Below are 24,371 nucleotides of genomic sequence, written 5' to 3'. Positions count from 1 at the left end.
GTGATCAGTGTAATCCCATCATGCTTATTTGCCTCAGGCTGGTTCCGATCCTTGAGGTCGCTCGTGGCGTTCAAGGTTCATGCGGACCAACTGAAGTGCAGTACGCCTTGGCATCAGAACAAAATAGTCCATCTGTGGCCATTTCATTGTCACCCATATTTTAAACGTTACAGTTTCTTTTCTTTTTAAAGATTTAGTAGAAGGCAGAAAGCTCTTGAAATGGAAATTGGATGTATGGGCTCTTCTGTGGTCATATATACTGTATTAGAACATAATGACTTCCAATACACACTCGCGTTATCACATGTGCCATCGTCACAGTGGAAGGAAATCAGATTTTGGAAGACCATAGCAGACCGGAAAAATAATATACCAACACCTCTATATGTGCCCAGCCTCAAATGATATCTTTTTTATTTCATGGACAGCACTTACGTAATCATTGGTAGAAATAATATTTCATAACATTGACAATGAGATAAAAAGTTAGGAAACCATGAGATGTTTTTGACCTTTTGGGACTCATCATTATGTTTTTGTTGCATGCACGAGCACGTTGGTAAAATGTGTGTGTGCGTGTGTACGTGGTAGCGTGCTGTGCCATCACCTGGAGCCAAGGTGCTGAACTGCAGATATATCATGTCCCGGTGAACCCTTCACAACAATCATAGTGTCAAGGTTTTGCAGCAGCGGCATCGTATCAGTCACACTTTGAGCCTGCGCTTTTGTGCTTAGTTTGCCAAGTGCCGTGAAATGTGCAAAAGGCTGCTCGAGAGGAGGGACGAGAGGCGAACTCAAGGCGCAGGCGAAACAGACGTGACTCGTCACGCTGGAAACACAAAGCGAGGCTCATTTGGCCCAACGCTCTTCTGTCGTCGTTCCCCTCCTTGGTAACAACTTGTCTGCACAGTGACGACGATTACAAGCAGTACAACAGCAGCCGCTCTGTGATTCAAAGGAATAAGTATCCAAACGGAAAAAGAGAAAATATAGAAAGCAGGCCTCTCCGTCATTTTTCTCACAGTGAATGTTGAGGAGAGCTGCCATCGTTTTTCTGTCAGCGCTTCGTATTTGTGTTGCACCGTCTTCTTCTAACGCACCAGGAAGGTGCGAGAAGCTTTCATCGAGTCAGCCTGTCATCCGCATCCGAAATGGACTTTCTTGCACTTCAATCTCTTTTGTCTTTACTCAGAGGTATCAAAAAGTTTAGGGCCAAGTTTGGGCCATGGGGAAGGCACGAAACCAGGAGTTTCAGAGTCAAAGTGTCTCCTGTGCATGTCGGTTTTTCAACGCATCATCAAGCCAGCCCTTGCTTAACTAACTTTTGTTCTCATGGACTCAAATGTTGACAACATCCCCCAGTGGTATCCATCTTGGATAGTTTAAAAAAAAAAAAAAAAAGAAAATGTTTTTCCAGATGTTTGCTTCTTGGCAGCACAGTGGTAGTGGGGTTTGTACATCCGCCTCACAGTTCTGAGGTTGGGGGTCTGACTCTGGACTCCGGCCGTCCTGTGTGGGTTTTCAATTTCTCCCCTTGCTTATAGAAAATGGATGGATGGATGTTTGCCTTTAAATAGTGTGGAACAGTGCAAGAAAAAAAAAAAAAAACACTTCACAGCAAAAAAAATATCCCTGTTGTTCGGTGATATGGAGGTGATTGCCATTTTGTTAAAGACAGCAACTTAGTCTCACTGAAAGTAGCATTGGGTAGCCAAAATTACACTTTTACTTACTCCTGAAGCGGCGTACACACATGCTGATTTTAAAAGTCGTACATTTTCAAATTGTGGGAGACCCCACACACGAGGAAAAAAAAAATCAGCCTGAGTGTGCTTACTGCATTGATAGTGTGCGTGACCAACGCAGCACGCCGTAGATAACAATATCTCCACAGACAATCACGAGCCTCGATCCTCCCCCAAACCAGATGGTTGTTGTAGTACCGAAACTGACCCGAGAGAGGCAGAATGGTGCCACTGGTCATCCAGACTGCTAGAGAAAGAAAAGAAAGAAAAAGAAAGAAACTTAGCAGAAGTCGTTTACTATCTGGCTATCGTTGAGGATTTGTGATCATATTGATCATTTCAGTTGAATATTTATGATTGTCAGCCCAACCATTTTCCTGAACAGATCGGGGAGGTAAAATGATTCTTAACCAGTGTTGCCACGGTTACCTTGAAAAAGTAACTTAGTTGCTTTACTGATTACTTGATTTCAAAAGTAACTGAGTTAGAAAAAAGTAACTTTTTAGTTACTTTCAGCAGCTGCCAAGTGGCAGGATTATCACTTATCCACAGTACACACAAAAAAGCATTCAACCAGCTCACAGACGAAGTTGAGAGTTCTCACTTTTCATTGGAAATCTTATTCAAGCTAAGTATTGGGAGTCCTTCAGTGAGTCAGTCCTTACCCTCCACGACCGATTGATGAACGAGCACTCGGTATGAATAATTAACCCACAATGCGCTGCGCGTTTAACATGCCAGTCAAACTGTATACTTGATGTGTAAATAAAAACGTTAACAACAATCAAATACACTTTTTACAAAATGAAAATAACAAAAAGTCTTTGCTGACTTTGATCGGAAGATTTACCCCACTTTACCCTACTGACCACGTCAGTGGGAAAGCTGAAAGGCAAATAATAGTGAGAAGTCACAAATCAACAGCTTTTATAACGGAAAACTCTGTACTTCATCCTGAAAAGAAAACAACAAAAAAACTGACTCTGACACCATGTAGCTTGCCATGAGTAGCATGAGGCAGGTGATGTTTTTATGGCATCTTTTGCAAGTCCGGAATGTAAAATCGCTTTTTGAAATTACGAGCACTACAGCTATTACTTCAACTACAGCTGAATTTGCGCCTGAGAGCTTCAGTCATATTTGACATCAGTAGGATGTGGAACACACTTAAATCAAAAGGTGAATGGTTCCAGCTCGTTGGCTGCTTCTCAGCAGCTAGTAGACTAGTAGTGACCTCACTTGACCCAGAACGAATAACCCTCGCAAACTGGCTACTGATTTACAGTGGGGGGGGGGGGGTTGTGCACTCAATATCTGCACCCTTCAATATCTCCTCCCTTTTGTATTGGATAACTATTCCCCATCCCTGGTGATATGGAATAAATTCACATTGGACATAAATAACGCATGGAACTTGGATACAACATCGTCCGGGATTAAAAATAGCAGCACTTACGAGGGACGGGATTTTCTCACGCAGCTATATCGCAAATCGTAGAAGACACCCTCGATAGGCTATGCACTTCCTTCTCGCATGATACAGATAGAGGAAAATATGTTTTAGAGAGTAGACAGCGGAACACATTTGATTGCGATGCACGTGTCCCAGATGAGATCCATTTCTCCTTGAAACTGCCGCATCCGAATGTTGTTGCAACCTACCTCTTTTGTCACATTCTGTTATGAAAGTGGTACAATTTTATATACAGCCGTCACACTTTTTCTTCTTATTATAATACTCCCACTTCGTTGCATTGCGCTTAATAGCTTTACTTGAGCTCAAAGAATGAAATATGTTGGTCATTGGGGACAACAAGATATTACTCAGCCTAAATATTTATTGTCTGTAAAATATAAAGATAAACGGGAATAGAAATAAGTAAAAAAAAAAAAATAATAAATTGGATATAGGCATTGGATTGGAATTGGTCACTTGTTCGTTTGGTGTAAATTCAGTCTTACACAAACTTGAAAATTCACCTTTGATATCATTATATTAAAATGAATTATTACTTTTAACGCTTCATTTTAAGTCAAAAGGTTTTTCTACTATTGTGGCGGCGAAGAAGGGAAGTCAGACTATTACTTACTAATTAGCTCTTCACTGAACACGCTTTTATTAATCGCGAACTTACAAAAGAATTCGGATGAGAAACAGAGGTCCGGCACACTAACTCGACTGTGTGGAACCCATCAGCAAACCCTTAGTTCCGTGGGGGAATTATGTCAAACCACCACACTGTAAGGAAAGGAAAGGAAAGAGAATGGAATTAAATTCATAGAAATGACTAAATATGCGAAGAGGAGCATGGTGAAGTAGTTTGAAATCAGCGTTCCTGCCCAGAGTGTAAAAAGCAATGTACCCAGCCACAACTAACAGCAAACGTGGCGTAAACAAACACCATGATGAGTACAGAGTGGGACAAAGAAGTTTTTACATTCTTTTTTTCTCACAATCCTACATCTAATTCAAATGCAAATGAACATAATGTGCCTAATTGCCAGTGACTAATGGCAGGAATGAAAGTTCTGGATGTAATATCAAACTTAACTTTTGAAATGTAACAGCTAACATAAATTTAAAGCGATGCCCAATTGATCTTGTTACAAAAGATAATACCAAATATTCCCTCCTCCGACTGATTGGTACCTGCTCGCCCTCTTTGCGGGGAGGGGCGAATTTACTGATGTGACCCCAGAATACTTTGTAAACATGTCAAAGCAACCAAAGCTGTCTAAAACAAAAAAAAAGAGGAGGGAAAATGGGAGAAGGAGAGGTCAAGTTGTTACTACTTTTGGTTTGTCCCATCAGGTGTCGCAACAGCAAGTCACTCAGATGATTAGTTTGACAGTAACGATACAGTAATGACATGAAGAAAATGTTTTCTTTTTTAAATTGGGTGACGTGAGCTTAAAAAATTAAAGGCAATGTTAAAAATTATCCTATTTGACTTCTTTTGTAAGATTATGTAAATAGCAAATCAAGGGGGGGGCACCATATCAAATCTGGTCCACTGGCTGGAATATATCCCAGTAAACCACAGGTGTCAAACTGGTGGCCCGGGGGCCAGATCCGGCCCGCCACATAATTGTATGTGGCCCGCGAAAGCAAATAAAAATTGCTCATTGTGTTCTGGTGTAATACCATTGAGATATTTGCAAGCATTTTTTTTTGTTACCAATCCCCCTTTGAAAAGAAATGTAATAGTTGAAAAACATGTTTTTATAGGCTTCTGATTTCAAAACTGGTTATTCATCAATGTGTTTTGTATACTGTATGTAATTAGAATATATGTGGTAATCTTTTATTTATATGGGTTCACAGTCGTAGCGGCCCTCCGAGGGAAGTCATAGCTACGATGTGGCCCGTGACAAAAATGAGCTTGACACCCCTGCACAAAGCCATCATTTTTCCATGCCAGGATGAGAGGGGCTAGCCACAAGCTAGCTCGCGGACTAACTGGCTTGCGTACGCCATGGACCGGCGGCGGTGTCATCCACTACGTCATCACCTCGGTGTCGTGTCGTGAGTAGTATCACTACAGACAATTGAGCACATACTTACTGGTAGTTATAAACCGCACAATGCTTTGAATTCCAACATACTACAGTCGCCCGAACTACACAAAATACATAAGACTTGAGATGTTAAACAACAGCAACACAGAGCTGTTGTGGCATCCGGGGAAGATGCATTTTTCAGCATGGCTTGCTCGCTAACTGCGAGCTGTAATGGTAGAAATGGGCCTTGTAATAAAAATAATGGTAAGTAACTCACAATTGTGCAGCAAAACCACTGATGCAAGAAGGTGCTCAATCTTTTAATAGCGGGGGAAGGCATACTAACACGTCAAGTGTGTCATTGAACTGCATTTTAGCCACGCCCAAAAAAATCTGGAAAACTGACATGGTGAAAAAGACTTTATAGCTCAACAAGTCAGTACTACATTTTTTTTTCAGACCCTGCATATCTTTTCAGCAATTATTATATATAATGTACGACCCGGTTCACAAACAATTTTGCTTATGAACAGACTTTTTAAAAGAATTTTTGCATAAAATGGAAGCTACATCCCACAATGCAATGCAAAAGATGAACTGCTTTCTGGGAGGTGGTGGACATTTAGGGCTCGCAGTAACCACGGTGAAACATTACTGTACCTGAAAAGGCTAAGACACTTCAGTGATTTTCTAGCAAATCCACAGTTATTTCATCATCATAAATTCTGTTTTCACCTATTTCTGTATTGCACAGTTTTTAATTTTAACCACACGATGATCAAAATAAGCCAAAATATGATTGTCATTCTGCAACCGGAACGGATTCATCGCAACGCTATTCATTTCACTGGGGAACATTACCTCGGTTTGTGAACGTTTCCATTCGAGAACGGGGCCTTGAAACAAATAAAATTCATAACCCAACGTTCCGCTGTATTTACAATTTGGGTCTTTAAATTGGAACTGCACGCACATTTAAGACTTTTGGTGAATCTCTCTCTCTCTCCCTCTCCCTCTCTCTCTCTCTCTCTCTCTCTCTCTCTCTCTCTCTCAGTCTCACGCACGCTCTGTCACTGTGACGCACTCGTCGTTTGGATTCCCCACCAACACTTTTCCTCACTTAGGTTTATTTCGGTATTAATTGTAGGGGGGGTGGGAGGGTGGGGAGGGGGGCCACAACATTTGTTGCCGGTAAAAATGAGCTGAGAGACAGCTCGCACGGGTTGTGACAAGGGTGCCGAGTGGCGTCTTGATCCGCCGGAGTCACGCGTAACAGAGGAGGAGCAGGTGGATTGGTGGATGGAAAGACAGATGGACGCGCTGCGTAAAGATACCGAGGCACGATGGACTTGATACGAGGAGGACGTTGTCTTTTTCAAAGTAAGTCTTTATGGTGCATACATTAAACACAATTACTCATGCCAAGTAGATGGGGCAAAAAAAAAACCTTTTTGTATTATGTTAATGTAAAACAGAAAGTCCTGAATTTATGAGTTGACATGAAGCCGTGGTTGTACATTATATATTTTAATCACCATCTATTGTTCTGCGTAGACTAAGATGTGGCTGTTTTTTTTTTGCTTTTTTTTAATATTAAAACCTAACATCATCCCAATTAGCTGATGCCATATAGATAAAGTCTCCTGGGTCAAAAAATATATGTAGAAACATTAAGAATGGTGTGACTGCTAATTTAATTATGTTGCCGGGTGTTCCCTTCTGAGCTTCCAATTATGGCACAATATCAGCCTCTCAAAGGCTGGCAAGGATGGCTTTGGAGGTAGAAAAAAACTAAAATATATGAAATAATATAAGAAACTGCATTATTACTTAGATTTTCCTGAAATGTTGCTTCTAAAAAGGTCTGCTAACAAATCTTTTGGAGCCCAAGAGGGCTTAATCGGAATGTCCTCCTAATTTTATCTGAGAAGAATCTGATCAATTCATTAGTGGCTTGCGAGGTGAGGTTGAGGCAAATTATGTTATATTGACACCCTTGAAGCTCAAGCACTGGAACATTACCAAGCGTGTTCTTACTTTGCAACTTAATTTCTACCTCTGAATAGATTTATTTACTGATGTTCTTTCTTTTTTTCTTTAGTTAAACTGATTTGAAAACGCTTTCTGTGGCATTTTTCTTTTTAAATAAAAAAAAAAAAAAAAAAGATATTTGGTCTTTCTGTCATGTTGTTAATTGAGTTGTCCATAAATGTGAAATGTAGGGAATTCTTTCTGTATGGTGTGTTTAAAAACAATAAAGCCTTGCACCCATTATGTTATGCGTGTTATAAATGGTTTAACCAAAGGTGGTATGAATGGATTAATGGATGCACCCAAATTTGGGAGTATACTCTCTCAACTAGAATGACAGATCCTCCCACAGTGTACGAGCTGTTTGTCCCCAAGATCGATTGAATAAACATTTGTCTTCGGTAGCGGCACAACGCCCTCGTCGTTGCCTCTCCCGAACTTGCCTTTTTGCATGTATGCACACGACGACACACATACACACACATCAACCCCCGCCCTGGATGATTTGACTCCTGGTGGTGGGTTCATGGTTTGGTTTGACAGCAAGAGACGTAGTGGTGACGTGCACTTAAGTGATTTGTGCTGTAAGTGGTTGAAAATTGCAGAAAATGGTAACTCGCAGGGAGACGAGTATAATGCACATCTGACAGATCTGACCGTAGTTACCGTATATATTAACTGTTGCCAATGCTCTTACATTACTGTCACTCACAATACTCTTACTTTGGTATCTCCTCCTAGATGTATCTCTCCCTTCATCTGCGATGTGATACACTGCAAAGCCCTCTGCCATATTTTAGCTCTCTTTGATTCAGCAATTATGGCGTTGGATCAGTGGTCCTTCCTCTCACCTCCACCCAACATGACTATCCCCGAGCCTCTCCTCTACGACAGCTACCTCCAGGGGAACGAGTCAGACCTGGACCTAAACCTGACAGTGGAGACGAGGGAACCCCACCAGGACAAGACCAGCTCCGTCGTCATCACCTTCATCTACTTCATGGTTTGCGCTGTGGGGCTCTGCGGCAACGCCCTGGTCATCTACGTCATCTTACGTTACGCCAAAATGAAGACGGTGACCAACATATACATCCTCAACCTGGCAGTGGCGGACGTGCTGTGCATGATGAGCCTGCCGTTCATTGCCTTGCAGCTGGCGTTGGTGCACTGGCCATTTGGCGAGGCGCTGTGCAGGGTGATCATGACTGTAGGTAGGTGGAGAGCCGAGCACGCTTCACAGAGCAGCCATACTTTGTTTGAGCAAACGGGCACATTGAGGCTTCACAAAAGGCAAAACATGATCTGAAATGGTTTGCAACTGAAGCAAAGCTAGGGAGTCCGCTATACAAACTGAATTTGGATAAGAGGCGGGGTACACCATGGTCTTGGTTGCCAGCCAATCGCAGGGCATACATATTATCTAATAGTTTGACCTTAAAATAACAACTTCAATTTTTGTGGGGGCCTGTCACACTGTCACTCATTCTCATGATGAGTTAGTGCTAATGACATTGAGGGTTGAACTTGGTTGAACAAACCAAGCCTACTAAAAAATAAGAAATGTATTTCTGGATTTGTGGAAAGGTCCGTACATAAGGAAAATCCTTAGATTCAATGACATTTTTATAAATCATTTTACAAAACAACGTCAGATTTCTTGAGAAAATTTTGCTGCAATTTGTCATCTACATGTGTACACAGTAACTAATCACAGTGATTGTATTTTAAGGCACAAACCCTGAAGTCACATGCATTTGGAACTGAAAAATATAGTATTACACTTTAACTTATGAAGACCTAGGAATTATTACCCCTCCATCTTCTACATGAGCAAAATAATTCTCAAAATTATCCTTACTTCCCACCACCTCAATGTCATTTTTCACTTTCAAATTCATCCTGTGGCCCCGCTTGTTCCCTCTAGCGGGCCGGTATTGGCCCACGGACCGTATGTTTGGCACCACTGATTTAAACCTCATTTGCAGTTAATTATCGCCTGGTTTGATTAAAAGCACTAGTGATTACTGACTATATCTGCTTCTCTCTCCCCCAGACTCTCTCAATCAATTCACCAGCATATTTTGCCTCATGGTTATGAGCATCGATCGATACCTGGCCGTGGTTCACCCTATTAAGTCGACAAAATGGCGGAAGCCCCGGGTAGCCAAGTTAATCAACATGACAGTGTGGGGCGTGTCACTGTTAGTCATCCTACCTACTATGCTCTTCAGCGGTCTGGACAAGGTACCAGTATGTGGGATCGTTTGGCCCGAGCCCCAGGATGTCTATTACACCGCCTTCATATTTTATACCTTCTTCATTGGATTCTTTCTGCCCCTGGCCGTCATATGTCTGTGTTACCTGCTCATCATAGTCAAGGTAAGAATATGCTTACTACTTGAAATTAGTTTTGCTTGAACAAACTTAGAATTGTGTTTGGAATCGAAACTATTGAGCCAGCTGCTGCGGCGGTCCAACTCTGTTTACAATTGAGCTGCCTCATTGAACACGTCTGCGGTACAGAATTGGCACTACATCAGTCTATGAGCTAAATTTAGAATTTCCTCTTCTGAGAATAAGCATCATGGCATCAGCCTGTGTGGCCCTCACAGGTGTTTCGCGCTAATGCTACATTCCAACCTGAAAATTGAGAAATATCACAAATCATATCGTGTCTGTTTCTGTGCTAGCTTGTGTGTGGGAGTTTGTCCATGTGTGTGTGTTTATGTACAAAACAATTATTTCACAATCAAATCACTATATAGGAAGGAAAAGCAATCTTCAGCACATTCCAAAAACATTCATGGTTAGGTTAATTGAAGACTGTAAATTTTCCATCGAGGTGAATGTAAATAGTTGTTCGTCCATGTTCTGTCTTCTGTGATTGATATAACTGAAATGTGGAAACTGTCATGGTCTGTGTTTTGGTTTGGGTTGTGTTTAGTTTTGTTCCATGTTTTCCTGTGTTCCATGTTTGTCGTGTGCTCATTAGGTTGTTGTGTCCACCTGTTCTCGTCTACTTTGTGTCGACCAATCAGCTCTCTCCAGCCACTCGTGTCTTGTCCAAGTGTTCCTCGTTGTCTCGTCAATTTGTTTGTATTTAGTTCCCTGGTTTCTTTCAGTCCTTGTCGGTTCATTGTCGTTGTCACGTCTTGCCATGTCATTGTCGTTCAGGTATTTCACCAGCCATGTCTTGTTTCTTGTTTTGGGTTCACTCAAGTGTTTCTTTGTTACTTTGTGTTTAGATTTTGGACTTTGTTAATTTAGCATTTAGACTTTTTCCTGACCTTTGTTTTCATTTGTTTTTGGAATTAAATATTATTATTTTGAGATTCCCGCACTCCTGCCTTGCCTCCCTGCTTCCCTGCAATTGGGTCCACCATGCTCTTGCCTTGCGTTCCTCGCCTTCGCCCTAACCACGTACGTGACAGGAAACAATGATTTACACTAGACCAATTAGGGCTCTTTTTTCTTAGCAGAAAAAGAAACCTTACTGAGTAATCTTAATTTAAATTTTTTGGTAGATTACAAAATTCCTTGAGGATGCAAAGAACATGACTGGAAAGTCACTGTTTAGAACACAAGCAGCAGTCAGGGTTTTATGTAATAATTTCACAAACACACACGAGCCTTAGTGCGACGAATTGCTAAGGCACACACATAACAACGCAGACAAGAACAAATGCAAGTAAAGAGCAACGTTTAGCTTGATTTGACAACTACAGTACTGTAGTTAAGAACTTTACCATAGTGATTTATGGGTTCCATTATGCTTTTCGCTGATGACATTGCCAGGACCGTCAATGTGAGGAACAGTGGCAATGCTTAAGCCACTTAATCACCTGCTCACACCATGTCTGCATGGGTTATTGTTCACGCCATTCAAGTAGAGCACAAAGTGCATGTGCTTATGTGGATGGTGACCAAAAGTGGATAAATAAAATTTCTGCACCTCTCTAAAATATCACATATTGGCATTCAATGACATACATTAAATTATTTATATAATAATTGGTTGCTACTTTGCGTAACATTTTTGGTGGTGGTTTTCTTGTACATCATCCCCACGATAAATGAGGGTTTATTGTATAGGCTAGGGATGGATGGATGGATGAATAGTATTTAATAGTAATAATATTAAATAATAGTATTTGATGGTTCATATAGCATGAACACTATGAGTACTTTGATGAACTAACAGTTTGCCCTTCCCCAGGTGAAATCATCGGGCATGCGAGTAGGTTCAACCAAGCGCAAACGTTCCGAACGTAAGGTGACGCGGATGGTCTCCATCGTGGTCGCCGTGTTCGTCCTTTGCTGGCTGCCCTTTTACGTCTTCAACGTCACCTCGGTCACCAGCTCCATCAACCCCACGTCTGCCGTGAAGAGCACCTTCGACTTTGTAGTGGTGCTGGGCTACGCCAACAGCTGCGCCAACCCCATCCTCTACGCTTTCCTGTCAGACAACTTCAAGAAGAGTTTCCAGAAGGTGCTGTGTCTCAAAAAGGTGGCAGGCCTTGATGAGCTCGAGCGCAGTGACAGCAGGGTGGACAGGAGCAGGATGGTCAACAACGCGCTGATCATCAACGCCAACTTGGAGGCACACAACGCAGCGCTGCTCAATGGAGAGCTGCAGACCAGCATTTGAGAGCAGAGGAACAGAAGCGCAAGAGCCTGAGAGACGAAAGGGTCTGCTTATACCACTGATCGCTACTCGGACATACAGAGGGCTGATGTAATAGCCGACCGTCCTATGGACTCTGGCACATGAAGTAAGTGAAATCTAAACAATTTCACAACAGAGGCCAGAGAAGGTGAATTGACCCGAGTTTACAACTGTTTGAATGGATGAGGCAACCTGATCTCATTGACCCTGAGCGCTGAATAACACACAGCAGGTGGCTCGACAGAAATCAAACATAAGTTGGACCAACGCTTACGTCACTAACTTGAAAACAAGACCTAACTTTGGCTCGTGCTGGCAAATTGTGCTCTCTGGATCTGCTGATAGAAGGGCTACTTTACTGCTCAATAGTGTGTGAGGGAGAGACACCCATCTCGTGGGAGATGTTTGGAAACGCAATGTCATTAGGCACTGTTTTCATTAAAAGGGAGACATGCTGACAAAGCCAAACAGTTTAGTGGATGACGACGGAGCAACCCTCGAAAGATAAAACTCAAACCTAGAAAAAATAAATAAGAAATAATGGTATATGGTAATGATCTGTTACACCAGCCTTGTCTTTAGAAGATTATCAGAGAAACAAATGGCAAACCCTTCACAACACCACGTTATTTCCCAATGACGAAGGACGCTGGCGGCTTGCCGAGGGACGCCACACTGATCTGTAAACTCCTCAATGGTGGGATAGTGAAAGAAATTGGCAACCTGACTTGATTCAAAACAGCTTGTGCTTGTAAATACGAACAGGATTTTTGCCAAACTGGTGCATGTGCAAACATGGGTGGGCCAACCAAAAAGGTCAGTAAAATATTGTCCTGTTGTGGCATGTCTTTGGAACCTTTTACTATGTACTTGACATTTTGCTAAATCCTGCTTCTTAACGTCATTGTGCACTATTCCCTTTTTTTATGCAGAGCTCATTTAAAAAAAATTCAATAAAATAAAAAATTACATGTAAAGGTTCCTCTTTACAGTGATCACCGCTCTCAGCCTCTCAATTGGTTTACCCTTCAGAAATTCAGTTTAAAGTGAGTGCGTGCCAATGTGTAAAACATGTTACCGTATGTAACTATATATATTACAATATATGGATGCTGGAGTATTCAGATCAACTGAAGAATCAAGGCACCCCTGCTAACCCCTCTTTTATCCACTTATTAATTAAATTCTCTAATTATGTACATCATATTTGTATTGTGACCTGACTGTACATATAATTTCCTAATTACAGGACCTCATAAATGTACTGCTAAATTTACCATCACCAAATTGACCATTGATCTGTATGCCCTATTGAAACGGTTTCATTGGGCCTTAATGAGGTACTGAATATAATGCTGTGTCTCATTTCCCGAGTGGCATCCTCTGGATGCCCATCCTACTTACTGCATGTTGGCGCCCCCCCCCCCCCCCCCCCAAGCCACATCAACCCTTGTTTAATGCGGCGAGAGATTTCAAGATTTCCTAGTCGCTTTAACTGTTCCGGTTTAAAGTGACCCATTTGAAAGTCGAAGAAATACAATTAAAGATAAAGTTGAAATATTTTTTTGGGGGGTATGAAACTGTTTAGTAATGTAGGAAACACATGGAAACACAAACAATGGCAATTGGGATGTTTCTGACCCGAAACATGCCCCAAGTCAAATTGATCCAGGAACGTTATTGCTGTTCCTGACAAAGACAATAACAACAACAACAAAACATAAGAGCAGGATTAATAATATCATAAATTTAGCAGAGGTTTTAAGGGTCACAAGTTTAAGATAGCTGACGTTAAATGTTCAAATGACTGCAAACCTAATATTGGATTTACATTTGTGCCTATATACTTCAGCTATTCTTAAAGACGGAGCAGTGGCACACAAAGAATCTTGGGATATGCATCCTGCAAAAATACTGATAAAATTGCTGCATTTAAAACAGCCTTGTTGTGGCGTAATCACAATGACCTCTCAAGGGTATAACCCTTTACGGTGGCACAGCTAATGTTACCTTTATTGCATTTGGCAAGTTCTACAAGAATTCATAGCTGGTGCTAAATTTCATCAAATGGATCATTTTCAAACTCCGAAGTAACTCAAAAGGAACCATGAATGCTATGCCGGTATTGTTCCCTGGTACTGAGTCGTAAAGAACTGTACAATTATTGTGAACTGCTGTGTTTTGTGGCAATATAAAGTGCTGAGGGCGTTTTTTGTAGGCTTTAGTCTAAAATGCATCATTGCGAGGATTTCCGCTTGTGCACGGAGGCCAAAGTAAAGGATGCTTGCTGCCTTGTATGTCTGCAAGTCACAACCCGTAAAAATAGTAATTTATCTCCGTCGTTTGTTAGCTTAAGCTTATCAATTAAAGAGCAAAAACATACACACGTGTCGAACACTCTCCGTAACTTTAAAACTAGCCCCGTCTCAACATACAAAGATCTTACAACTTTCGAGCTCTAGCACTTCAACATACTTCCTTGATATCAATTACTACTTTCCTATTAGCAAGAGCTTCTGCACCATCTTGTGGCATCATAGGGCAGTTTTTTCAGTGACTAGAGAGAAAAACATGTTGTTCCCTGCATAGTTTTTGACCTGATGGTCATCCCTTCCCCAAGGACCACTATAAAGGTATCATGATATTCAATGAAAGTACAAACAAGTCAAGTGAAATTTCTTTCAATATAAGAAAATGTAATTTTAACACTGCCTGGTCTTCAAATGAAAGCACTATAGAAATTGTTTTGCAAGTATGTTGCCAAATCACCAATTCTGGACCAATATTAGCCCATGCCACTGATAATTTAGAAGTGGAACCTTCGCCCAAACGATATTGTTCTAAATCACCACCACACCGAGCATTTTGAGGAAAAAAAAAGTTACTCACTGAAATACGATTGCTCTTTTAGCTTTAGCAAGCTGTGTGTAACGTGACCTTGTTTTAATGTCAATCAGGACGTTTTCTGAGGCTCTGTCGAAAAACAAGGTCATCCTGCCGTGTCGGGTTGGCTTTGTCGCAGATTGCTACTTCAGTCAGGACCCATCAGTTGGCAAAAAAGAGATTTCATTTATTAATGAAATTTATGATTCAATTTATATCATGTACTGTACCAGACTTATGTCCATTGATGACAAACGTGACAGATAATTGTCCTCGCCAACTGATATTTCATAGCAACCCCCTCCCCCCCAAAAAGTACTCTTAGCCACACATTTGCATGTTTCTGGGGCCCGAGAGCTATGAATACAAGGTATCTGAATTATGAACGACTTTGATATCACGGGTATTTTTGAATCTCAGCCAATTTTGCTATTGTTTGCACACTGGGAAGCTACTTTTGGGCTCAATCAGCTAGGTCTGATTAGTAAGTGGTTTTACATAATGGACCAAACGCTCACATGTTTGCATATAATGTCTGCATACAACGATAAAATGACTGGCTCCCTCCATTGCATCGCGCAGATGTAAACTCCTGCATTGGCATTCGACATTCGGGGGGGGGGGGGGGGGGGGGGGGGGGGGTGCATTTGTGTTGAAATGCTCCATGACACAATTCAAGGTTGTGTATGAGTGGAACAATTTTTCGGATGGATGCCATTCTGTATATAAAACCGAATTCTTTTAGTCATACTTTCTTGTGAGCGCCATCATCATTTCACGATTACTTATAATCCCCTCTGTAGGTCCAACTCCTCATTTGCTTTGCATGCACAGAATAATGTAAACTAATGAACGTCTTGTTGAGAAATTGCAGTGAACCACACTGAAAAGAACACACCAAGACTTTCCCATGCCATTGGATGTTTGGACATAATGTCCTAAATGGGCCGTTGTGATGTTTAATTGACTTTGACAAGGCTATTTGAACCAAAACTAATGTAAATGTAGCGTAATGATATGTTGCATGTAGACACCCAGATCTTTTTTTTTTTTTGTGCGTGCAAAGAAGTCCTAAAGATCTCAAAATGAGGTCACATTGTAAAATAGTTTTCCATCCATTCATTTGGATTGGCATGTAGTGCTTCTGCTCCACTGTTTCACATTTCCAGACCATATGTGCAAAGGGCATTTGTCTAGATGTCTGGCTACCAATGTGTAGTGTAAAAATGTAAGGAAGAAGCTAAGGGCCTTTTCGCCTTCTATTTTTTTTTTTTAATTTTATTATTTTGAAATACATCTTATTTGTGAAGGGCTCCAATGTGCACAGATGATGCACTGTGCAATATTAAGTCTGGATTGTATTTATGAAAAAGCTTTGCTGCGTCTTGCATGGGAAAGGGTGGCACATTTTAACCTGTGTGTCACCACACACATCACAGTTACACAAACACTGTGTGCTACATACACTTCCGACTTTGTAGCTTGATGCAATTTTTCATTGAATTCATGAATAAACTGTAGGATTCACTAAGTGGAACGCTGCAAAAGCGGTACAATTTGAAATTCACCAAAAATAATTGTGAAAAAATATGCTGTTAAAACCATTGTCATGTGCGACATCCCGCAAGATCTCATCAAATCTCGTAAAAAACGTCAGCTCATTAAACACAGGGTGAAGCAAAGGGTCTCCAACTTAATGGGCTCTAGACAGCACAGCTGCGTTTGAGCAGAAAAAGTGCCATATCTTGATTTTTGTGCAAGCGTGTGTGCCAATTTGGTAGACCGGTTTGCGACAAGCTGGGCGTATTGGCGTAAGGAGGGCGTGTCCTTGGAGATGTGCTTGGCGGAGAGAGAATTGGATGGATGTATAAAATTGCTGTTATTTGTACAACAGATACATATTACATTGGCAGGAAAATGATCACATTGGCCGACTGGTTAGCATATCTGCCTCACAGTTCTGAGGACCCAGGTTCAATCCCCGGCCCCGCCTGTGTTCTCCCCGTGCCTGGGTGGGTTTTCTCCGGGTGCTCCGGTTTCCTCCCACATCCCAAAAACATGCATGCTATGTTAATTGGAAACTCTGAATTGCCCGTAGGTATGAATGTGAGCGCGAATGATAGTTGGTTTCCATGTGCCCTGCGATTGGCTGGCGACCGGTTCAGGTGTGCTTGCACTCGTCCATGAAAGTCTCCGAGCACCTGGTCGATGAGTCGCCCGCGGACAACATGATGGCTACCCCTGATCGAAAGGGTTAACTCTACACGTGTGTTTTGCTTTTACTATAGCTTTTTCTCAATATATGATGCCACCGCCGAAATCAACGAGGAAAACAGGGATGAAGACATGTAGAACCAGAAAAAGCAGAAAAGGTGTAACTGTGTAGTTACTTAGAGCTCTCAATGCCATGAGGCACATTAGGCCGCATTTGCAGTTTCAGTAATCTGTAGTTTTTTACAGGAGCAGGTGATTGGCCCACTGCCCAACCCCAGCACCCGGTATTCCTAAGCGGTCTCCCATTCAAGTACTAACCAAGACTGACCCCGCGTAGCTTCCGAGATCAGACGAGATCGGGCAGCATGTGGGGATCGGGTAACTGGCAACTGTTTAGTACAATATGAGAAACAAAATTAAATATCAATGAGGGAAATTTCTATTTATTTATTATTCTTTTTTTTTTAACCAAGCAGCAGCTAACATAAATATCATTAGCTTCATGGAAATGAGCAAAGAAGCTTGCCAAACCAAACAAACAAAGTGCACATTTTTATCTTTCGTGTCTGTCGAGTGTCCTCATAGGTCAAGTAGTTTGACTAATTTTAATTCTATTTTACAGTAGTTATTTCTCATTCAATGATTTACTGTGGGAACGATTATTATAGGAATTACAAGTCAACCAGGGTTACAGAATGGATTGTGTTCAACTTTGGAGGTTTCACTGTACTTTTCCATGCAGTGTATTTACTCAGTGTGCCTTGTAACTCATCATGATGTTTAATATCAGTGTACATCAAGCAACACTGTTTCCCAAATGCCTTTGTACAATTGACAGGATGAGCAAAACATACATGTCATTTTCCCCAGATTAAATTGTTTATGTTGTTGTTTATGTATGTAAATTGTGACTACATTGTTGGCATATATTGTATTAGAAAATCATTGATTGTATTGGACAATCTAATGTCCTTTTCTGCGATTAAAAAACAGGCCACTTGCTGCCCCCATGTTGGTTTTCTTTTTACATTAAGAGATTCACTTGTTTGGGTTAACATGTACAATTTGAGCTGAATACGATATGAATGAGGCAGACTAACAATGTCTTGATTGTGTTTTCAACATGTACTTTGATACTGTCGATCCTTTGAAATGCACTTTTTTTCATGTATTCATATCAAGGGCCATGCACACATTATATTTCTCTTGATGGACATACAAATATTTTAAGATCCCTCTTGAAGCAGACCTTAAACTTATAGGCTCATCAACGAAGAAGTAGAAGCATTGCTATTAATTATATGGACTTAACAGACCTTATAATCGTACGACCCTCCCTCTTTCAAAGATAAATGATTCATTTAAATTAATTATCACATCACACTTTCTTGATTGATTGATAGGTGCAGTGTTTTTTTTTTTTCCATCTGTAACAATTATGGACTGGAGGCCCCAGAATCAAGATGGCTGAAAGGTGGTTGAGAACAATCAAGCCAAGATCCTCTGGGACTTCCAGATCCAGACTGACAAACAGGTGATGGCCAACCAGCGAGACATAAAGGTGGTGGATGAACATCAGAAGACAGCAGTCGTGATAGACGTAGCGATCCAGACTGATAGCGACGTGTGGTGTAAAACTCCATTTTTATAGATTCAAAATACAGAGTAAAATATTTCACTTTTAAAATGTTCATTTTACGTAAAAAAACAGTAAAACATTAAGTAGGTTCAGTGGAACTAAATGAATGTTCTATGATATTGAGATGCACCCGTTTATAGCATATACAGCACACGTTTTGCTTTATAATCACTTTCAGTCAATATCATGATAAAAATGCATTTGTACAAATAAAGAGATGCCTGTTGCCACTGGCCACGACAAGGAACGTGAGATGAAATGATAATATGGAATGTTTTACATGGTTTGATGCATCCATACTTCAGATATTCTCAGGCATGTACATGAAGGTGATCCAGTTTGACACGTTACATGCATCAGTGAAGCCCGGTCCCTTTTCTCTCATGCCGCGTCGCTCCTATGAATATGACTCACAACTCTTTCTGCCGTCAGGAAAGCGAGCGAGTGTTTGGCGGTAATGAATATCACGCTCGTGGCTGTCCTCTTCGATCGTAGCAGGTGAGTAGCTGGAGACGAGGCTGACGTTGTCAAAGATGAAACTGAACTTCTCAATACAACTTCTTAAGTCCAAATAGGAAAAGGTCAGAGGCTCGTGTGTGGCAGTGAAATATGATGTCAGGAACCCCATCACAGCTCACAAGCAAAGATGCGCACTACATTTATTGCAAGTCATGTTGAGAGAGTAATTTGCTGGCAACGCGAGCCCACTGCAGTGTCTATGTGAATAACAGGCTCTATTGCATGATTTGGTACAAGAGATTAATTACTGAATTAGTTTTTGACAGAAAACAAACTTTTACTGAGTGGTAGGTTCGATGCGTACTCCTCTTCAGACGCTAAACCTGGAGAGCCCAACACGGGAGCTTTATTCAAATCAGACGGTGCCACAAACATGCTGGTAGGGAAGCACTGGCATTGGTGGTAGACCGCAGACCAAACCGTATGGTGCCCCTTTGAGCCTCTGGGACTCGGCAGCCCCTTCCCCCAACGGCCCGTCACAGAAAATACTAGACTCGAATATGGAGAAACAAATGGCCAAAATGTTCAATCAAACCATGTCATTTTCTCAAATGTCTGCTAGCTTAATGCTAACACATAATGTGTAATAAGATAGGTGGGCTAACAGAAATTAGCATTGACGTCACAGTCATTCTAAACCTTCAAACAATAATCAATAACATAATCTCTCTGCTTTGCGGGAAGAACTACTATAACTCAAAGTCAGTTGGGCACCTTCTTTGCCTCTTCTTCTTTCTCTTAATTATACTGCATCTCTTCCAATAGACCTCATTGCTGCCTGGCGTGTTGCAGGCTTGCAGCACAACAAGGTACTACACTGACCTGACTTTCTTTCTAATGTGTTCTCTAAAACCTTAACATAATAATGCCTTAAAAATCTGCACTATAGCAGGATATGAAAAATAAACCACACAATAGTGGGGGAACACTGTATACACATTTTAACAAACCTGTCTGTTATGTTGTGTGTTAATTAAAATGAATTTTTGCTCAGCCTGGCTAACAAGATCGTTTATTCTCTGTCACTATTTTCTGGTAGACCCTCCACACTAAAATGAATCATACTTTTTTATTTTATTTTTTTTCAAACAACACCTTTGTCACCACAGCTTTACGTTTGTCTTCGTGACTGCTACTCATTTTAATTACGCAATATTAAAATAGAAACTGTACTGACCATGAACACTTATATCGCCCACATAACACTTATATCGCCCACGTTAAGTGTCTCACTTCAGATGAAGGAAAAAAAAACAAACAAAAAAAAAACAGTAGCTGCAGTTACATCCTGGTCGTCATGGACACACTTACAACTCAACATATTGATTAACAGCAGCAACAACCGCGTCTGTGTTGTAAGCCTATTGTGCACTTTTGTAAATAGGATGACGAGGAACAAACAGATCTTGGCAAGCAGGATGACAATACTAAATATGTCCCAGAAAAGTCCACCACCACCCCTGATGACTGAAGTTCGCCTGCATGCTGGAAAACAGAACAGATTATTCCAAAGGCATTATGTTGCTGGTGTCCAAAAATGGGCGTGCAGCAGCACACAACAGTCTGTTTGATCCAGCACGGATGCCCTTGTGGGGGGAAAAAGATGCCGTGTGATCAAGAGGAGATGCTCAGCGTGTGATTTTGTGTGCTTTGATCTCGCATGCACATGCTTGATGCCAGTATTTGAGACACCTTTCATCCCGTCAAACACTCCGCTTACAACCTACTTCTTGACGTCACCTGCCATATATGTGCGGCTGTACGATGAATGACAGGGAAAGAGAGAGAGAGAGAGAGAGAGCTAGAGAGAGATTCAAAATATTAATTCCGATTATTTCCCAAAAACTAATTAGTTTAAAAAACTAACGTATTTGAATCACATTTTGTGTTCTAAACAACGCGAAACCTTGGTCAGTGTACGATATCCTGGTACACCAATTACACCGATGCACACGTCAAACGAGCTTGGCGATCAAAATGAAGGAATTGGATGAAACAGGGTTGCTAGGACTGACTCAGGGAAGCCTTGATTAGCGTGGTTTTGAACAAATTGTGCAAAACGTACTAATCAAGAAAAATTAATTGCCAAGCTTCTAATTAATTAAAAAAATTTAATCGACTCCCAGCCCTAATATACATTGTACGTGCAGTGTACGTGTATACATATATATACACACATATACACACAAAGTGGGTCAGATTTTTCTCATTGCGGCAAGTTGGTATATTTGCAAAGGTCAATCGCCAAGGTTAAAAGGGAAATGTTCAGGTAAAATGCATTTTTAATGCTTATATACAAATAGTTTGTGATGTCACAATCAAGCTAATAGTCTAAATTTTAGCAAATGCAGCTATTTGCTAAAATCATTTAAGTTAATTTTTTACACATTAATGTACACACAGCACCCCATATTGACAGAAAAAAACAGAATTGTTGTTTTTCATCCATCCATCCATTTTCTGAGCCGCTTCTCCTCACTAGGGTCGCGGGCGTGCTGGAGCCTATCCCAGCTGTCATCGGGCAGGAGGCGGGGTACACCCTGAACTGGTTGCCAGCCAATCGCAGGGCACATAGGAACAAACAACCATTCGCACTCACAGTCACACCTACGGGCAATTTAGAGTCTCCAATTAATGCATGTTTTTGGGATGTGGGAGGAAACCGGAGTGCCCGGAGAAAACCCACGCAGGCACGGGGAGAACATGCAAACTCCACACAGGCGGGGACAGGGATTGAACCCCGCACCTCAGAACTGTGAGGCTGACGCTCTAACCAGTTTTCCACCGTGCCGCCGAGATTTTTTCAGATTTATTAAAAAAGAAAAACTGTAATATCACACAGCCATAAGTATTCAGAGCCTTTGCTGAGTATTTAGTAGAAGCACCCTTTTGAGCTAATACAGCAATGAGTCTTTTTGGGAATGATGCACCAGATTTTTCACATCTGGATTTGGGGATCATCTGCCATTCCGCCTTGCAGATCCTCTCCAGTTCTGTCAGGTTGGATGGTGAACGTTGGTGGGCAGCCATTTTCAGGTCTTTCCAGAGATGCTCAATAGGGTTTAAGTCAGGGCTCTGGCTCGGCCATACAAAAACAGTCACGGAGTTGTTCTGAAGCCACGCCTTTGGTATTTTAGCTGTGTGCTTAGGGTCATTGTCTTTTTTTAAGATGAACCTTCGGCCCAGTCTGAGGTTCTGAGCACTCTGGAGAAGGTTTTCATCCAGGATATCCCTGTACTTGGCCGCATTAGTCTTTCCTTCGATTGCAACCAGTCGTCCTGTCCCTGCTGCTGAAAAACACACCCACAGCATAATGCTGCCACCACCATGCTTCACTGTTGGGACTGTATTGGACAGGTGATGAGTAATGCCTGGTTTTCTCCAAACATGCCACTTAGAATTAAGGCCAATAATTTCTATCTTGGTCTCATCAGACCAGAGAATCTTATTTCTCACAATCTTGGAGTTCTTCAGGTTTTTTTTTTTTGGTTTTTTTTATAGCAAACTCCATGCGGGCTTTCATGTGTCTTGCACTGAGGAGAGCCTTCTGTCAGGCCACTCTGCCTTAAAGCCCCGACTGGTGGAGGGCTGCTGGTTGACTTTCTAGAACATTCTCCCATATCACGACTGCAACTCTGGAGCTCAGCCACAGTGATCTTTGGGTTCTTCTTTACCTCTCTCACCAAGGGTCTTCTCCCCCAATTGCTCATTTTGGCTGGACGGCCAGCTCTAGGAAGGGTTCTGATCGTCCCAAACGTCTTTCATTTCAGGATTATGGAGGCCACTGTTCGCTTAGGAACCTTAAGTGCAGCAGAATTTTTTTTTGTAACCTTGGCCAGATCTGTTGTGCCTTGCCACAATTCTGTCTCTGAGCTCTTCAGGCAGTTCCTTTGACCTTATGATTCTCATTTGCTCTGACATGCACTGTGAGCTGTAAGGTCTTATATAGACAGATGTTTGCCTTTCCTAATCAAGTCCAATCAGTATAATCAAACACAGCTGGACTCCAATGAAGGTGTAGAACCATCACAAGGATGATCAGAAGAAGTTAAATATGAGTGTCACAGCAAAGGGTCTGAATACTTATGGCTGTGTGATATTTCAGTTTCTCTTTTTCAATAGGTTTGCAAAAATTTCAACAATTACGTTTTGTTTTTCTGTCAATATGGGGTGCTGTGTGGACATTGAAAAAAAAAAAAAGAACTTAAATGATTTTAACAAATGGCTGCAATATAACAAAGAGTGAAAAAAAATTAAGGGTGTCTGAAAACTTTCCGTACACACTGTACCCACCCATGGCTTCACTATTTGCACCCCCCCTCCACACACACACACACAGACACACTATCTACTAGCACAATGTACTGTATATGAAATTGCTGCTAATCTGCAGCACTACACCGTTACTCATCAAGATGCCTTTATTCTCATTATATGACAAACATTTAAGGCAAACAAGCCCACTACCATAACGAGATTTGTATTAAATATTGCCATACTAAAGTAGACTTTACATGAGTAGGTTATTTTTAAACACTGCAAGATGTCTCCATCTGCTGGTAGAAGTCGTGTAGTCTGCCCAATATACCATGGTATTTGCTGGTGTGTTTTTTTTTTTTTTTTTTTGCATTTGTTTCCGTAATGAGCAGGCTTCTTTTTTACTGTCAGCACAGTCAATCTCAACAAACCACCTGCAGTTTTTTTTTAGAATTGGAATTTCCAGGTTTTGAAAGAGGCTTATAAAATTGGGCCTTTCGACGCACACCATCGCTTTTGATTTACACTGTTTTGCTGCCATATATGGATACATACTAAATTATATTAAACATTATTTTGATGATAGTTTACTTTATTGCACTATAATAAATACTTTTCAAACTAGTATCCACGTATAGAAATCGCAGTAGAGCCAGACTGTTGATCAAAGCAGTATATATGTATATTTTGTTCCTCGGTCTTTTTCGTGACTTATCCATAAACTGGCAAATATGGTTGTCCTTGTCTCACAACCAGAGCGCTTCTATCTTGTGCATCCCCATTTGAAGGGATGTATTTATACAGTATTTACTCATTCAATGACCGATTCAGCTGTTCCCAGTGAGTGGTTTACTGTAAAAAACCAAAACTAACCTTTTAGCAGCCTGTCACCGCACACTTTCCGGTCTGTTCTCAA

General features: G+C 41.2%; 1 protein-coding gene across 1 annotated transcript; it reads left to right on the top strand.

Annotated features, from left to right (window-relative positions):
- Positions 1-6,384: 6,384 nt before the first annotated feature.
- sstr2a (somatostatin receptor 2a) lies at positions 6,385-18,050 on the top strand. Its single transcript, XM_061756629.1, has 4 exons — positions 6,385-6,626; positions 8,019-8,488; positions 9,331-9,656; positions 11,494-18,050. Exons 2-4 carry the CDS (start codon positions 8,098-8,100, stop codon positions 11,923-11,925), a joined length of 1,149 nt encoding a protein of 382 aa, XP_061612613.1. The 5' UTR covers positions 6,385-6,626; positions 8,019-8,097; the 3' UTR covers positions 11,926-18,050.
- The last annotated feature ends 6,321 nt before the right edge of the window (positions 18,051-24,371 follow it).

This window comes from Phyllopteryx taeniolatus, chromosome 19 (genome assembly GCF_024500385.1).
Source record: "Phyllopteryx taeniolatus isolate TA_2022b chromosome 19, UOR_Ptae_1.2, whole genome shotgun sequence".
In the NCBI taxonomy this organism is placed as follows: Eukaryota; Metazoa; Chordata; class Actinopteri; order Syngnathiformes; family Syngnathidae; genus Phyllopteryx; species Phyllopteryx taeniolatus.
Note: the sequence above shows the minus strand (reverse complement) of the source record. Positions and strands in the feature narration are given on the sequence as shown.

Excerpts from the sequence above, each read along its gene's own strand:
- sstr2a (XM_061756629.1), top strand. The coding sequence starts at position 8,098 with ATGGCGTTGGATCAGTGGTCCTTCCTCTCACCTCCACCCAACATGACT. Across the intron at positions 8,489-9,330 it reads CAGGGTGATCATGACTGTAG|ACTCTCTCAATCAATTCACC; the intron begins GTAGGTGGAGAG and ends TCTCTCCCCCAG. Across the intron at positions 9,657-11,493 it reads ACCTGCTCATCATAGTCAAG|GTGAAATCATCGGGCATGCG; the intron begins GTAAGAATATGC and ends GCCCTTCCCCAG.